We start from the raw sequence: 18,425 nt of genomic DNA on the forward strand, positions 1-18,425 counted from the left end.
TGTGTATACACCCCTCTTTCTCCCCCCGCCCCCTACCAAAAAAAGGGGTGTCTAGGGCACTAAATAAGATTAATATGTGGAGGTACTTCGCTTCATAGAGTGCACACAGACGGGCCAGGATCACCTCTCAAGCACAAAGTCACATATACAGAGGAAAAGCATCCACTGCATTCATCAGGGTATCCGGAAAAGTTCAAATTGATTCCATCAGTAGCAGAAAATACAAAAAAAAACAGGTGAAGTTTCGGACCTACACGATCCTTTGTCTGGCTCCTAACAAATGGTACAGGAACTCCTTATGTGTGAAATTAAGTTTATTTCCCGACGTTTCGGTTCCCTTTGGAACTTTTCTCAAGTGGGAAAACAAACTACATTTCACATATAAGGAGCACCTGTACCATATTTCATGTTGCATATACAAGTGTGTGTGTGTGTCAGTCAGTGAAGATCACAAAAAGTAATCAATTGCTTATTAGGCTGAGTCCCCGCTGACGCTCAAAGCATGCGCGCCGGGTGTCCTGCATCTGCTTGCGCGTGTGGGGAGGGGGCAGCGGCATTGCCGAATAGTTGAGCGAGCGGGAAAGTTTCAAATGTTTATTTACCTAAGCGCTAAGTGTGTGTGCCCGCGCATCGCGTGAGCGGCGACTTGCATGATATATATATATGCAAGTCACCTCGCCAAGCGCCGCCCGCTCAGCGCTAGCGGGGACGAAGCCTTACTGAGTACCACTAACTCCTTTGCTGAGGCATTTAACTCCATGTGTGCAGGCTTTGTGTGTGTGTATATATATATTTTTATCTGAACTGAATGTTGGTTTGCACCTTTTTTAACCCCTTCAGTAGCAGGAGGGCATGCATAGTACCCCATTGCAATGTGTTGCAGGCCCCAGCTGGCACTGAACAGGTTATGGGAGCCCTGTCTGTTATCAGCAGTACAGCTATGTGGTAACCACACTGGGTGAGTGTGACCTTTGTCTGGAGAGACAGAGAGAAGGGAGCTGCGTGTTCAGCTTGGAGTTACTCAGCAAGCATGCTCCCAGCCTGCACTGAACATACCTGCCTCCTACCCTGAGTGCAGGGAACAGGCGTTTCCTGTCCCGGGGAACACACTGCACGGTGGCTTGCCGGAAGCTTTCACAGAAGTCCTGTTTGGCTGCTCCTTGGGAAACAACCCTGGGCATAAATAGGATTAACCATGAATCTCCCGGAGCCCGCTGGGGCGTTCCTGCTCTCTCTCTCTGCTATTCCCATATCCTATGTTGTGAATTCTCTGTCTGCTGTGTCTGAGTGAGTATGGCTGAGGTGCCTTATTGTCTTGAAATAATACTTATATGGCACTGGCCGTGTATGCGGCGCTGTACATAGAATTTCGCAGGTGTGTGCGAGTCCCTGCTCCGAAGAGCTTACAATCTAATTTTGATGCCTGAAGTACAGGGAGATAAAGGGACATACCCCAAATCACACAGAGAGCTGGCACAGGGGTTATGAACCGTGTTCACCCACTTAAGGGACAGTGTTCTTGCACTAGACTACTTCTTGAGTCCCATTCTTACGGCTTCATACAACTTGCAACCTATAGATTTGCCTATAAGTAACTTGTAAAGAGTGTGTCTTGTATATGGGACGCTAGCAGTGTGAGAATAACTTTTAATTGGGTGATACGATTAAAGTCTATAGAGCAAAGGATGGGTGTTATAGGGTGTGACCCAGGTGTTAAGGGGTTATCCAATTGAAATCTACATTATACATGATAAACAGGTAATCTTGGTTTTTAACCCTTTCGCTGCTGGCGAGGAGTCTTGTATGTATATGTGTATATAATCTTACCCAGACCCATGGATCAAAGTGAAAAAAAATCATCACCACCCTGATGAAGGTCTCGCAATAAGGACCGAAACATTGTTTTTTGTGTACTTTACATACATATACATTACATTTTTTGTGTACATTACATACATTTACATTACATTTTTTGTGTACATTACATACATTTACATTACATTTTTTGTGTACATTACATACATTTACATTACATTTTTTGTGTACATGTGATACATACCTGCGATGTGCTGCTTCTATTTTTACTCTGATCCGTGGGTTTTCGTGAGATACATCTTTATTTATATGAAGCCTTCTATAGGTGGGCTCGCTGCTCTGTTGTGTGTGTGTGTGTGTGTGTGTGTGTGTGTGTGTGTGTGTATATATATTTATATACACACACGAAATAGCAGCCTCCAATAATAGTGAGTTGCAGGCCAAACATTTCTAATCACCCCCAGTTATGTCCGGTGATGAATAAGCACCTTGGCAAGAAACGCGCGGCGGTGAACTGTCCATCACCGCCGCGCTCTGCAATTTTGCGCCTCATCAATCTTTGCACCAGAGCCACATCCGTCGCTGCTTCCTATTGGCCCTCCTGCTGTGGTCCTTTAAACGTGCAGGAGATACCGGCAACACCTAAGGAGTTAAGTGTCTTGGGAAGCAGGGGGTCCCAAGAGCTGAAATGAACGCGGTTCAGCTCCAGAGACCCCCTGCTTCCAACATAGGGGGACATTTATTTTGAAAGGAAATGGTCCCTTTTAAAGTTTTTCATTTTGGGAGAGCAAAAAAAAAAGAAGCTGTTATGAGATGACACTGTAAACCTGCCTGACGATTAATACACTTGGTTCCCCTTGTACATGTATCTCTATACACTCATTGGTATAATATCGTGGTCTAATATTCTACCCGAATTCCTTAAATGCTGAAGTTTCCAGTTAAGAAGGTGCACTCCTTCCCAGCAGAGAGATGCTATAACTAAACTATATGCTAATAATAAGTCAGTGTGCAGGGCAGGGAGGCACGATTTTAGCTTTTATTGGAAATATTTTGTAATGTTAATTCAACTTCTGCACTGTTTCATGGCCGCCAAATATGCATTTACTTTATGCCGAGGTTAAATTTAACTTGCATGATAAATACTTTCCTCATCTACTTTCTGCAGGGGAATTTAAAAGGGGTTTATAAGAATGATTGCAACTCGTCCATTCCCAAATTCTTCTATATAGATATATCTATCCCTAAGTGTAGTACTTTAGTTGTAGGAGTCAATATGTTTATATAACTGTATTTTAAACTTTGTGTGTGTATAACACACACACACACACATACACACTTTGTGAGTACAAAACAGGTACCACGTTTGGGAGTCCCATAACGTACAGTATGCAGCTTACTTCTGTTTAATAGGTACAGCTGGTATTCCATGTAGTGTACCTGCTAAATAGGTACGGTGGAAGGGTATTTGAGTGTGTGTATGCATGCCTGTGTCCAGAGACAAGTACTGGTCGATGTGGTTGATCCAGGGGGCATACAGTCTAAGTGTCAGCAAAGCAGCAGAACAAATAGACACAGAGGAGAAAAAAACAAACACACCCTTTCAGTGCCAGGGGGGCATGGAGCGAGCTGCTATGCACTGATCTCTGGTATACATACACCCTTTCAGTGCCAGGGGGGCATGGAGCGAGCTGCTATGCACTGATCTCTGGTATACATACACCCTTTCAGTGCCAGGGGGGCATGGAGCGAGCTGCTATGCACTGATCTCTGGTATACATACACCCTTTCAGTGCCGGGGGGGGGGGGGGGAGGGGGCATGAAGCAAGCTGCCATGCTATGCGCTGCATTCTGGCACAGAACGGGTATTAAATAATCCCAGCACAATTATAGTCATAAAAACCCCTAAACTCGTTTTGAGAGCTGACCTCCTGAAGATGAGATTATTGGCTGCTACAAGAGGATGTAGCGATCAATAGGGTTTTATGATGGGAATTAATTCACCCCCCATTTATTATACGACATGCAATAAACCGCAGGGAGACGACCTCGCAGCCGTGGATGGGGGCAGCTAAGGGATTCGTTGGGTGACTTTGGTAAAGAAAGAGATATTAAAGTTGGCAGCAGAAGTTCACGGGGCTCTAGCGCAGGGGTCTCCAAAACTCAGTCCTCAGGGGCCGCCAACAGGCCGGCGTTTATGGATATCCCTGTTTCGGCACAGGTGGCCCAGTCAAAGACTGAGCCACCGATTGAGCCACCTGTGCTGAAGCAGGGATATCCATAAAAGCCGGCCCTGTTGGCGGCCCTTGAGGACTGAGTTTGGAGATCCCTGCTCTGGCGGTTGGTGCGCTGCCTCCGGATTGCGAGAACCCGTTTCCAGTCCCAGCTTCTCTCTGTACTTTTTTGGACTTTCAGCTGGTTTATCGCAGCTGGGCGTCACAGTGGAATCTGCACCCTGGTGCTTATTTGTCCTCTGCTGTTGGGACGATTATTATGTTTCTTGGCATTCTTTACACATAAATCACATGGAATATATATATGTATGTATGTATGTATGTAATAAAAATAATAATTATAATTATATATATATATATATATATATATATATATATATATACACATATACGATACCGTTCGCACGGGAATCGGCAGACAGCACTCAGGTTACGATTTGTAGAATATATATTGTAGAAAAGACACAAATCACCAACGTTTCGGACCCACAAACGGGACCTTCCTCAGGGTAGGACCCTGAGGAAGGTCCCGTTTGTGGGTCCGAAACATTGGTGATTTGTGTCTTTTCTACAATATATATTCTACAAATCGTAACCTGAGTGCTGTCTGCCGATTCCCGTGCGAACGGTGTCGTATGTTTATCTACTTATTATGGGACATGCACCTACCCTATTGTGCTTCATTGGAGTGCCGGCTGTTTATTAATAAAAAATACCACTCGTGGTGCATTTGTATGTCTCAGATAGGCCTGCAACCCTGTCTTTCCTCATTATCGCTAACCAAATAGTGCTTCCCCTGCAGCCAGGGATTCTGGGTAATGACATGCAAATGAGCACAGTGTGTCACTCTTTATTTCTCATCCATTTTAAAACACCAATCCATGCCAGTGATTTGTTTTGCAAAATGTGTTGTTTTTTTAATGTATTTATTTTATTATTATTATTATTATTATGAGGATTGAAGCAGGGGGTCTCCGGAGCTGAACCACGTTTATTTCAGCTCCTGTGACCCCCTGCTTCTAGAGATACTTACCTCCGAAGGGGGCGCCGGAATCCCTCTGCTTTTAAAGCTCAGCATCACATGGGCCAATAGGAAGCTGCACCAATGACATCACGGCTTCCTATTGGCCCACAGTGCGCGGGAGCTTTGAAAAGCGGCCATTACGTGATCCCTGCTAGCATAGCGGCTACTGGCACTTACTATGGAGGTAAGAATCTCCGAAAGCAGGGGGTCCCCAGAGCTGAAATTAACGGGGTTCAGCTCCAGAGACTCCCTGCTTTAATTGTGTGTGTGTGTTTGTGTGAATTGAAGCGCACAAATCAGATATACTAAATACAATACAGTGCAAATAGTTGATCACAGTAAAGATAATCTTATTTACTGGTGCAGCTCACGGTCTGGGGCCCCACACTGGATCCTCATAGGGGAGAGACAAATGACCTGAGTGCAAGGGCGGCCTTAGGCTTTGCAGTGCCCATGGGGGCACGCTGGCAGCAGGGCCCCCCTGTAAAACAAAAGGGGGCGGGGGCTTACCTAGATCAACAAACCTCCTCCTGCAGGGTCGCGGCCTCGTGACATCGCTGTGCAAGGCGTCATGTGTTGTCATGTTGCCTGCGTGACACTGCAGGGAAGGTCAGAGCGAACACATACACAAACCACCACCCCCAGCCCCCACAGACCTACCTCTCTGCCGGTCTGAGGGCCTCATGCTCCCTCCTCCAGTCGGGTGACAGTTGGATCCTGGCACCGACAGGAGGGCGAGGACGAAGCGCAGGACACAAGGCGGCTATGTTCTGTCTCTAAATGTAATTTACACAATCATCTTCTATACAAGTCTTGGTGATTCATAGTGTGATTTACCTGCTCACCCCCCACGAACTACAAGAGTGTTATTTGTTACACATACAGTATGGGATTTCACTGTCAGATTTGATACTTGAATTGCACCGTGTGTTGGTTAGTCTGCCCTTATCCTATTCCCATTCCATTTAGACAGTGTTTAGACACTTTTTTTTTAAACCTTAATCACTAGTTGTACTGAAGTCATTTGTCTGCAATATATATATTTATATATATATATATATATATATATATATATATATATATATATATATATATATACATACACACACACGCACATATACACACACCTATTTGGACAGTTTCCTCACCATAACCATTATTAATGCAGTAGGGTTTGCACTTCCTTTATAGAACCTGCACTGTTCATGCTGTATAATAAAGTGCCTGACCTTGTCCCCTCTCCTCTCAGTCCTGTCTCTGTAGCGGGTATCGGTGCCTTAGTGCTGCTCGGTTTGCTGGCTGTGTTGTTTTTCCTTGTCCAAGGAAATCCTCCCCATGATCCTCTGTTCTACGGTAAGCGGCGTCCTGTCACTATGCCCGAGACCGTGTAACTAGAAGACTGGAGGTTAGGTAATCAGCAGCTGCCACATGAACCCCTTTTGTTACAGAGAGGCTTGCGGCGTATTGCAGGACAGGGGCTATTTATCATCATGTCACGGCTGCCAAACTGGTCCAAAAAACGGCACCTGATTTACTGGGGCGGAAAAAACCTTCCAATTCCAATAAATGGGATATTCTTCATTGATTCTGGTGCTGTTTTTTTTAAACACATTTTTTTTTTATACATAGTTTTGCAGCCGAGACTTGGATAACTGATCCACTAACTTACTTACATAAAAAAAAATATATTTATATACATATCATTGGGTTGATAAGGGCTGATGATGATGATATATATATATATATACTATTACCCTTTTTAAACCCCTATACACAGGACAATTTATTCAGCAGAAAGCAGAGAATTTCACCGATACTGACCGGATTTAAACACCAGAGACCTAATATTTTAGAACTCTTCTTCTCTCCTATTTTAAATCGTGCCCTCTCCCCCCCCCCCACCCCCCCCCCCCCCCCCACCAAACCATCGATTCCGCCTTGACACCCCCTCCCCCTGCCTTCTGTATTTGGTGCGCAAAGAAACATGACCACGGTTTGGGTTCCTCCCCCCAAAAAAACATGTAACAGAATAAGTATTACACATGGTGGGCGGTATAATGGAGTTCTTGATGCAGGAACACTGCCGTTCATTCTATCGTTGTTTCGCCCCCTCTCTGTTTCTATGGGACTTATTTAATAAAGTGTGACAGCTACCTCGCGGAGCGTCCTGTTGACTTGAATAGGGCTTTCCGTGTTGGTAGCACCACGGCGGTATCACTCTTTATTGATTAAGTCCCGTGGAGTGCAATGCAAAACACAATGGCAGTAAAAGACGAGGCTGTCAGCCGAGGGTGGGAGGGGGGTCTGTCCTTCCAGATGGGATCCCCACATAGATATTCCTGTCTGACGGTCGATGCTGCGGGTCCCTCCAGCAACGCCAACATTAAGTCTGGCTACTGTGTATGCCCTCCTGCCTGTATCTCCCAGTGTTTCTGTTCTCCATGTCTCTCTGAGCCCCCCACCTCTTCTGGGACCCCCCCTCCCCAGGTTAGGAAACGCTCCCTTCATTGAAAGGGGATCCAGAACCAGCCCATACAGTGTTTGTCCAACGCCACCTCCCAGTCCCATTCCTGGGCGACCTTGCCCAGGTCTGCCTCCCACCTCTGCATCTTTCTTGTGTCTAACCCCTCAGTGTTCGTAATCTTCTCCTTCACGAGTGTCATTGACCTGATAATCTGGCTGGAGGAGGATGGATATATCAGCGGGTTTATGGAGTTCTACATGAAAGAGGTAAGTGATGGACCATACCCTCCAGTAATAACATCCATGCCCCACCTACCCCCTGGGCCAGCCCTTCATCCCTAGCGTGCTTTCCTTAACCCCATTCAGCATCAAAAGGGTTCCAAACATAGTACCCACTTAGCGACATATATTGAAGGTGCAATCAAGTGAAGGCACTTAGTAATCTAACGCCTTCTGTGCCGGATGTTCCGTAATTAAAGATGCGTTTAATAGCTTTGAAAAGTGAACACCTCACACCGTCTGCGTCATCGCGATCACCCCCCCCCTCCCCCGCGCAGTGAAATCCTGCAGTCATTTGCTTTTTTTAAAAGAAAGAATTGATTTAAAAGCTTTTTTTTAAATTAAGATTCTCTTACAATTGCTCTATACCTATAAAATGGCAGTCCAACGATTTAAAAACGGTTATGCCCGTCTGAAAACATATTACTCCATTTAGTTCCCTCCGGTGGAACTCCTTCTTTTAAAAATGCAATCTTTGGTAGTTGATTAAAAAAAAAAATTGGTCTGTAAATAATTTAAGAATGGAATTGGCTGCCCTAAACAAATGTAACCGCGCTAAAAGCCAATATTTGGCTGATTTTTGTTTCTTTGAAAATGTAAGCATGGTTTATTTTTCTTCGGGTGTCTGTGAATGGGCGAAGGAGGGATGTTTGTCCACAAGAGTTTTTCTTTACACTTATCTCACTCTGTCCTTATCAGAGAGCCAATGAAGTTAAGGGAAGGGTCTTTTGCCTGTGCAAACTCTTGTTAAACAAACAGTGATATCAGACAAAATGGAGCAGCCAGAGGCAATCAAACCCCCTCTCAGGTCTCAGCTCTCCGTGTTAACATAATAACTATAAAGAATGATTAATACATACTTAAGGGTGTGAGATTTGTGATAATCCGATGCGACCCCTTAAACATGCCACTGCCGTTAGTACACTTTGGCCCAGATCCACGAAAGGGTGCTAAACGTTGGCACACCTCAGCTCCCGGACGTATGAATGGGAGTAAAAGCATGCTACAGCATAGCACCGTTTTGTGCATCTGGGCCTAATAATCAAGAATCAATCGCAGCTCTTGTGTTGTTCCTGTAGGGGGAGCCGTACCTCCGCACTGCATATGGGCTAATGATCTGCCTATGGGATGGGACTGTACATTACTTTCTCTACCTCGCTATGCTGGCAGCTATCGCTCGTAGGTAAGAGAAGCGGGGACCAGGCCCAGCGTATATTACTTCATTCACCTTTTTTATCTGAGGGACCTCGATTTTGTTACAGCGTAAATGACACAAATCCAGTGTTTTTTGTTGTTGTAAAGTAGCGTTCACGTAAGCGCCAGACGCGTCGCCTCTCCCTGATTTTCCGAGCCTCGGAGGCCCAAGGATAAAAAAATGAGCACTTTTCAATTACAATGCCAATCTATTCGGTTCAGGATGGGGTGGGTGACCGTGCTCGTCCTTTCTTCCATGTGGTAACAAAGGAAGGAGGGGGAGTAGGGCGTATGATACCTTTTTATTGGACCAACAAGCCGTTGATATGTTACAAGCTTTGGAGCCTCTCTGTGTCCTTCATCGGGTAACCCTGACCCTGAGAGGTTCCAAAGCTTGTAACATATCAACTACTTGTTGGTCTGGTGGGAATAGTTTGGACCCCTCTGGCAGCAGATGCATTAATTGTCCTCTTGAAAATGAACATGCTGCATTCCATACTGATACAGAGCAGGGGTGGTCAACTCCAGTCCTCAAGGGCCACCAACAGGTCAGGTTTTAAGGATATCCCTACTCCATCAGTGGCTCAGTCGACAACTGAGCCACCTGTGCTGAAGCCGGGATATCCTTAAAACCTGACCTGTTGATGGCCCTTGAGGACTGGAGTTGGCTGCCCCTGATACAGAGTATCTCTATACACATCCAGCCTACCACAGCTCGGCCCCTGGAACTCAAAGCAGATAAGATTTGCAGAGCATTGCTCTGCCTGCAGTGTTAATCCTGCACAGTGATCTCGGCCGCTGCTCACTGGTTGCAAAAAGGGTTAAATAGGATGCAGTAGGGTTGTAATAGGCTTGGCTCTGCAGAAGGTTTGGGGTAACACTCCCTCTGCTTCTCCCTAGAAAGAATTATAAGACATTGGGTCTCTTCTGGCTGGGATCCCTCATAATGAGCTTGCTGGTGTTTCTCCCTGGGAATATGATTGGTAAGAACCCGCTGTTATGTGAGCTGCCAAATGGGTATCCAGCAGTGTTAACAAGAGCAAGAAGGGGTTAATTATGTTCTTTCAATATGTACCGGACACCTATGGCTCAGTGAGTCTAACCGCAGTGTAACAGTGACACAGACAGAAAGGACTTGTGTACCTGTCTCTTCTTTTGTAAGGTGACATGGTGACACATAGGGGACAAAAAGTACAAGTGGTCTATGTAAATTATCCTTCCCACTGCAAGGTGACAGTGAGGCGCTATGGACCATTGAGTGTGTCCCTTCTTACTGCTAGGTGACACAGAGGCACAGGAAGAAAGGAGCTATGGCTCATTGAGTTTGCGTCTTCTTACTGCAAGGTGACACAATCAAGTGTGACTAGAAGGGGGGGCTGTATACTCCATGTGGTCTGTGTCACTGTGTACCCTTATAATTTGATGGATAGAGACACAGGGGACCTGGTGTACAGCTTCCCAAGGAAGGGTGACAGTGACAGAGAAACAGGAGGGACCAATGACATCCAATTTGTCACTTCCACTGCAGACAAAAGGGACATATATGTCCCAATGAATGGGGTGACACAGGGACAAGAACACATATGGGACTTTTGACTCACTGAGTCTGCCCCTCCCAAAGCAGGGAGATATGACCACAGGCTGCAGGGGCATAAAATCCCCTGAGCCTTTTCTGTCATTTCACAGTAAAATACTAAAATGTCAAATCTGAATAAATCTTAGAAATAAATATCTTTGAGGGATAGGAGATTGTATTCTTCCAGAGTCTGGGACCAGATAATGAGTTAAATGTTCATTTTCAGGCAAGTACGGCACAGAAATCCGTCCCGCCTTCTTCCTTAATATTCCCTACCTGCTGCTCCCCATCTGGGCTGGGGTGAGGATTTTCCGTGAGCATCGCACAGTTCCCAAAATCCCAGCGGAACAGGTAGGTTAAGGGGACTGATGTAGTGGCAGGGAAAGGGGACAGTCACTGTGAGAACAAGCAGAGGGCGGCACATGGGACAGGGCAAGGGGACTGTCACTGTGATACCAAGCAGAGGGAACATGGGACAGGGCAAGGGTACAGTCACTGTAAGAACAAGCAGAGGGAACACAGGGGACAGGGCAAGGGGCCAGTCACTGTGAGAACAAGCAGAGGGGACATGGGACAGGGCAAGGGGACAATCACTGTGAGAAAAAGCAGAGGGAACATGGGACAGGGCAAGGGGACAGTCACTGTGATAACAAGCAGAGGGAACATGGGACAGGGCAAGGGGACAGTCACTGTAAGAACAAGCAGAGGGAACACAGGGGACAGGGCAAGGGGACAGTCACTGTGAGAACAAGCAGAGGGAACATGGGACAGGGCAAGGGGACAGTCACTGTGAGAACAAGAAGAGGGGACATGGGACAGGGCAAGGGGACAGTCACTGTGAGAACAAGCAGAGGGAACATGGGACAGGGCAAGGGGACAGTCACTGTAAGAACAAGCAGAGGGGATATGGGACAGGGGACAGTCACTGTGAGAACAAGCAGAGGGAACATGGGACAGGACAAGGGGACAGTCACTGTAAGAACAAGCAGAGGGGACATGGGACAGGGCAAGAGGACAGACACTGTGAGAACAAGCAGAGGGCACATGGGACAGGGCAATGGGGACAGTCACTGTGAGATCAAGCAGAGGGGACATGGGACAGGGCAAGGGGACAGTCGCTGTGAGATCAAGCAGAGGGGACATGGGACATGGCATGGGGACTGTCACTGTGAGAACAAGCAGAGGGGACATGGGACAGGGCAAGGGGACAGTCACTGTGATAACAAGCAGAGGGAACATGGGACAGGGCAAGAGGACAGACACTGTGAGATCAAGCAGAGGGAACACAGGGGACAGGGCAAGGGGACAGTCACTGTGATAACAAGCAGAGGGAACATGGGACAGAGCAAGGGGACAGTCACTGTGAGAACAAGCAGAGGGAACATGGGACAGGACAAGGGGACAGTCACTGTGATAACAAGCAGAGGGAACATGGGACAGGGCAAGGAGACAGTCGCTGTGATAACAAGCAGAGGGAACATGGGACAGGACAAGGGGACCATCACTATGAGAACAAGCAGAGGGAACATGGGACAGGACAAGGGGACAGTCACTGTGATAACAAGCAGAGGGAACATGGGACAGGACAAGGGGACCGTCACTGTGAGAACAAGCAGAGGGAACATGGGACAGGACAAGGGGACAGTCACTGTGAGAACAAGCAGAGGGAACATGGGACAGGGCAAGGAGACAGTCGCTGTGATAACAAGCAGAGGGAACATGGGACAGGACAAGGGGACAGTCACTGTGAGAACAAGCAGAGGGAACATGGGACAGGGCAAGGGGACCGTCACTGTGAGAACAAGCAGAGGGAACATGGGACAGGACAAGGGGACAGTCACTGTGAGAACAAGCAGAGGGAACATGGGACAGGGCAAGGGGACAGTCACTGTGATAACAAGCAGAGGGAACATGGGACAGGACAAGGAGACAGTCGCTGTGAGAATAAGCAGAGGGAACATGGCAAGGGGACAGTCACTGTGAGAACAAGCAGAGGGGAGACATTCAGGGGGCAGTGACATGGAAACGAATAAAATGTGAGAGGATAGTGGACATGGATAGAGGATAGTGACCAGCTGTAGCATTGTAATACGGGGACGTTATTCAAGCATTTCAGTGCCCTAATACTCAGCAGGCACCTTATCCTGCTATCACTGTTTATGTGGTCACTTTTGCAGGTGGAGGACGCCCATATGAAGGGGATCTTCCAACGTCCCCTGGATGTGGCTCTGATTTTGTATCTCGCTGGTGCCATCACATTCACACTCTTCAGAGGCCTGGTAAGTGCCCACAGCAAACGATGCCCACACAATCCCACCATATGAACAGTGTGGGCAGCAACAATGCCAGCCTCCCTCTTTCTTATGCTTGCTGCCCTGCTCATCGCTCCATTCATGCACCGAATATGTGCAGTACAGGCTGTGCCAGTCTCTCCTCAAGCTCATTCACTGCCCTGCTAATAACTTAATCTAAGTACAGCATGGGAACAGCATTGCCAGCGTCCCCTTCCATTAACACACTGCCCTGCCCATCTCTTCCTTGTCTCTACAGCTGGTCTTGGACTGTCCTTCTGATTCCTGCTTTAACTACATATACCAGTATGAGCCTTACCTGAGGGACCCTGTGGCTTATCCCAAAGTCCAGGTGTGTATAGAAAATGTGTGTAGTGAGATACTGTAGTCCTTTCTGTAAGATGAAAACATGGGTTTAATATCCTCTATATACACCTGAAATACAACTCCTGTGCAATGCATTGCAGGCTCCTCTGGCAGTGTAGAGGTTAATATTAAAGCAAGAGTTCTCCCATTCACAGCAGGTTCTCCCGTCTCTGGTGTAAGATAAATATTAACATTCTTATTTTGGGTGACCAAAAGAAGGTTATGGGAAGAAAAACTGTCAATAACTGGTTGTGTGTGTGTGTGTGTATACCACTAGTGAGCACATTCACATGTCTCAGACAGGTCTGCAACCCTGCCTTTCCCCATTATCTCATGGCATACAATGCTTCCACTGCAGCTAGGGATTCTGGGTAAAAACATGCACACAGTGTGTCGCCTTTCATGTCCATTTTAACATGAACCTATAAGCATATTCCTTCTATATTACACCATTTGTTTCCCAGCACAGCCTGGGTTAAAGAAGTGCACAGCCAGTGAACCTGCTCACAGACAGCTGTTTTGACCTTTTGGGTCTCATCAGTGTGAGGCTGGTTATGCTAGCTTTGCATCATTATGAACCTCCTAGATATATTCAAAAATGAATAGACGATACCGTTCTGTGGCTAACTAAATGCTTTTTTTGTGCGAGTATTACAATGGATAAAGCAAGAAAGTTTTTTTTCGTTAGAAACAGTACATCCTGGAATGTATCTGTGACTGAAGCCTATCTCTCCCCCTGTGTAGTATGCGATTTATGACTTAAGGTGTTAAATGGTCCCTGAATGTAAGTGATGTGTGTGTGTGTGTGTGTGTGTGTGTGTAAATATAACTTTATACAGCGCTTTACAAATGGTGTGTGTGTGGAGTGGGAGTGTATACCAATGGTGTGGGTAGGTGTAGAAATGTAAGAGGGTGTTGCATTACTTTTAATGTGTGTAGATACTATGTGGTCCCTATTGGTATATAGGGATAGAATTACATTGTACATTTGTATGTGTAAGAGACAGGTGTGTGTGCATTCATATAGCGCAGTATGTATAGACATGGCCTTTAGCACTCATGGGAAGGGAGTTCTCTTGTGTCAGGGTAGTGACTCATGAAGCTGTGGTCTCGGTTTAGGCCGCCGCTAAGAGTCCCGAACAGTTGCATATATTTGTAATCATGCAACCGTCTCTCTTTCGGTGTTCTAAGATTATCTTTGAGTAAGGCCACCTTCAGATTTCTCATCTTATGGCCAGGGTCAGAGAAATGTTTGCCGACATGACTGTCTCGTGTTCCGTGTGTGATGCAGATTCATTCTCTTATTTAGCCCATGTCACGTCTCACCTATGTAGTAGCAGCCCCCTGGGCATTTTATGCACGTGATGAGGTACACGACATTGCTGGAGGAACAGGTGAACCTTCCTCTGATTTTGTACTCCAAATTCCTGTGTGGTATTTGTATTGTGCCCGCTGTGTGGAGCATTGCGCAGGTTTTGCATCTTGCGTCCTGGCATGGTCTTGTCCCGCATTCAGTTGTACTGCTGAATACTTTACTCCTCGCCATCATTTTCTTGAGATTATGAGGTGGTCTGTATGATAATAAGGGTGTTTCATATATGTGTATAGATATGTACATATATATATATATAGACTTGCATTTCTTGCAGATGTTGGTTTATATGTTCTACCTGCTGCCATTTCTCTGCCTGTGCATCTTCGGCCTGCTGCACCCCGGCTGCTCCTGGATGCTGGATTGGACCGTGGTATTTGCTGGGGCTGTGGCACAGGTAAAAGACCCTCTAACCTCTCTTTCCCCTTTCATCCCTTCACCGTCAGAGAGATTGACTCTGCATAGAGAGTTAGGAGTCATTCAGCCAATAGGACATGGTAAAGACTAAAGTGTAGGATCTGCCGAACTGGGCTTTCCAGTGCATGGCATTGTATGGCCAAAAGATGGAACACAAAACCCCTTCTTTGTAGGGAATTAAACCGGTTGGATATAATAGTTATAAAGTTTTGCAGAGGACCAGGATGTATATATGCTCTGTTGCCTTTTAATTTATAAAGATAAACAGTGTGTTCTATACACTGAAGTCGAGTGTATCACACAGACGCACCGGAGAGGAGGGTGAGACGTCTGCTCATCACTTCCGACTGCCCGTGTGGTGGCAAACACCCACACTGTCTATTTGAACCTGCTACATTGATTATTCCGAGTGGCGACTTTACACACATCCTATCAGGAACTTTTTTGATAGTTTGTATTCACTGTGACTACCACCCACTGTTTGTCTACACTGTTGCACCCTATGTCTAACTGTCTATTGCTTATATTTTAGTTTGGTCTTTGTGTGAAACCTAAGGCCTCGTTCAGGGTGCCAGCTGCAGGAGTTGGAGGGAGGGCGGCAGTGCGGCAGTTTGCTGGGCGATCTGTGTTTATCCCCCAGCAGACTTTTCAGCGTTGAGGAGGGGGCGGGGTTACACACGGCAGGTTAAGTATCGAGGTTGCAGTCATGAAATCATTCTCAAGAATGATTTCATTGGCTGCCTAGGTCCCTGTGACACTGCTGCAGCTCCAAAAAACGAAATTTTCGTTTATTGAAACTGTAGCCAGCTTCAACTCCTGGCTTCGGAGACAGGGCAGTTGCTACCCTGACAACCAGTATTCAAATTGAATACTTTGTTTCTCACGGCAGCACGCACGGCAGCACGCCCTCCCTCCGAAGCCAGCACCCTGAACGAGGCCTAAGACACTGTGGCAGCCCTTTGGGACATCATTTGTATTGTTTTATATTGATCTTTTTGCGCACCTATACCCTTATTTTTGTGTATATATATATCCTCTGCTACCTGCGGCAAAGTAATGGCATTGAAGGGGTTGATTAATGGGACCCCTTGCCATTTCTAGCTGCTGACCCTTAATGCCAGCAGCTGAAGCTCTTTAACCACTGTACAAATACCCTAATACACACATACATTAACACAATGATACACGTACACAAATACACACATGCTTAATTACTACTGCAACTTTAGGCCTGGGCTTTGTGGCTTATATGGGCTGCTCTGGCCCTTATAATGATCCAGTCTATCTTCAGACCATACTCAATGTACATCATAGTTGCTAAAAGATCCCCAAAAGTCACACACAACCAGGACTGGATCACGATCCCACGGCTCACCTGCAGTTAGCTGGCAGGTGTGGTATTATGTATTAGGTGTGTGACTCAGCACTCACATTTCTCTCTGCTGCTTTTTCAGGCTCAATTTTCTCACATGGGATCTTCCCTCTATCATCGGACCCCTTACACTTACCGCGTTCCCCACGATACATGGTGGGCCTTTGTTATCGCCAACACCCTGTACACCCTGGGACCCCAGCTCTTGGCTTACCGCTGCCTGCACAGTCCTGCCTACTTCCTGCAGGTGACACCCAACTCCCTGGAGAATGGCAAGAAGCAGGATTAGGGGGCAAGAAGGGCGCGCATGGTAAAAACCTGTGCACCTTAAAAGGACTCGAGTCTACAGAGTTAACCCCTTATCCTGGAGCAGGGCTGCTCCTGTGCCTGTCAATTGGAGCTTTTCGAAGTGATCCTGCCTGGTAATAAGGCAACAAGTGTTGGGTTACCTCAGACAAGAACCTTCCTGTAAGGCTCCGCGGCATAAGGGGTAGTGAAGTGTGTAGTCTTTGTATATGTGCATTTTGTGCTGAATTCCTTGGGTCCTCTGGCAGTGCAAACCTTTTTGTCACTCCTCGCAAACGAACTCACTCACATTCTCTTGAACTCACTCACATTCTCTTGAACTCACTCACATTCTCTTGAACTCTCTCTCATTCTCTTGAAATCTCTCTCTCACAATATCTCACTCTCGGATTCTCTTACGCTTTCTCACGCTCACATTCTATTAGTCACACATTCCTTGTCTCACTCTCTCTCGCACACACTGTCTAATATTTACATTATCTCTCTCATTCAAATCGCACGCGCTCCGTCTCTCGCATGCATTTTCTCTCTCGCACCCTCGCTTGCAAGCGCACTCATATTCTGTCGGATATGCTCACACACGGCCCTGCCCAACCTTTTATTTATACACAGAATCCCGGACCGAATTCTGCTACCGCCCTACGTTCCCTTACCATGAAATGCACACGAATGTGATTACTTTAAATAAAAGGTGTCTTTGTTTATCTGGCTGTGTGTTCTTCTGTGACAGGTGGGATATTTCGGAAAGCAGCACACCCTCACAGTAACACTGTAGCTGATCTGTGCGGGCAGGGGGAGGAACACGAGGTGTATATACTATATCCGACTCTCTATACAATTACCTTTCACACGGAGCATGTAAACGTGTGCTCCCTAGCCATGCTTCCTCTCTGCATCACGCCAGAGGGTCAAGGAGAGACACCATTGTTCTGCTGTGGCTTGGACCATTACAAAGAGAATTCATTGTTCAATTAACGAGCCCTGGCAGGGAAACATCTGTTGTACGCTGAGTCCTTCCCTCTGCAAACAACCTTCACAGCTTAATAAAGCCATTAGAGAAAGAAACATGGATCAAGTTTAATCCATAAACCCCTTCTATGCCAAAGGGGTCTATAACTCACGTGGAGGAGGGGGGGGGGGGGGTCAATAGTGGGACGAGGAGGGGATTAGGCAAATCTATATACATATATCTATCTTGCTGCGTGTCTGTCAGTCACTCTACATATGTCTATCCGTCCATCATCTATCTACATGTATAATTGTATTGATGTAGCGCCGACAGTGTGCACAGCGCTTTATAAAATTACAATACAGGGAAGATCAAGTACAAACAGTGAGGATAAGAGCAGCGTGTAAATAACAACATAAGGCAAAGGGAGGCCCTGCCCTGAAGAGCTTATATATTGTAATTTAAATACATCCTTTATATATCATTATTGCATTGTTGTGAATTACTCATTATCATTTTTTTTTAATTACAATTTAGTACAAATACACAAGGCTGCCAACAGGAGGGGACAGCCAGGTGGGGCCCCCTATCCTCTCTGCCGGGCCCTGAGATGGGGCAGGAAGCACAAAGGGGAAATTCCCCTCCTCTGCAGAGCCTCTAGGAGGTAGGCGGGGCCTATGTCAGGGGCGGAGCCTCAGGGAAAGCAGCTGGGGCTAGAGCTGCAGCCTGAGAGACAGGCTGGGAAAGGCGAGAGGGAGAAGAAAGGA

At 46.5% G+C, this 18,425-nt stretch overlaps 1 protein-coding gene across 1 annotated transcript; it reads left to right on the top strand.

The window, feature by feature from the left end:
• The first annotated feature begins 991 nt into the window (after positions 1–991).
• TM6SF2 (transmembrane 6 superfamily member 2) lies at positions 992–17,413 on the top strand. Its single transcript, XM_075611124.1, has 10 exons — positions 992–1,287; positions 6,323–6,426; positions 7,706–7,803; positions 8,895–8,998; positions 9,910–9,992; positions 10,812–10,936; positions 12,763–12,864; positions 13,136–13,228; positions 14,892–15,011; positions 16,486–17,413. Exons 1-10 carry the CDS (start codon positions 1,196–1,198, stop codon positions 16,690–16,692), a joined length of 1,128 nt encoding a protein of 375 aa, XP_075467239.1. The 5' UTR covers positions 992–1,195; the 3' UTR covers positions 16,693–17,413.
• The last annotated feature ends 1,012 nt before the right edge of the window (positions 17,414–18,425 follow it).

This window comes from Ascaphus truei, chromosome 8 (assembly GCF_040206685.1).
Source record: "Ascaphus truei isolate aAscTru1 chromosome 8, aAscTru1.hap1, whole genome shotgun sequence".
Lineage (NCBI taxonomy): Eukaryota > Metazoa > Chordata > Amphibia > Anura > Ascaphidae > Ascaphus > Ascaphus truei.

Coding starts and splice junctions, on each gene's coding strand:
- TM6SF2 (XM_075611124.1), top strand. CDS start 1,196: ATGAATCTCCCGGAGCCCGCTGGGGCGTTCCTGCTCTCTCTCTCTGCT. Junction 1,288..6,322: donor TCTCTGTCTGCTGTGTCTGA/GTGAGTATGGCT, acceptor CTCTCCTCTCAG/TCCTGTCTCTGTAGCGGGTA. Junction 10,937..12,762: donor CCAAAATCCCAGCGGAACAG/GTAGGTTAAGGG, acceptor TCACTTTTGCAG/GTGGAGGACGCCCATATGAA.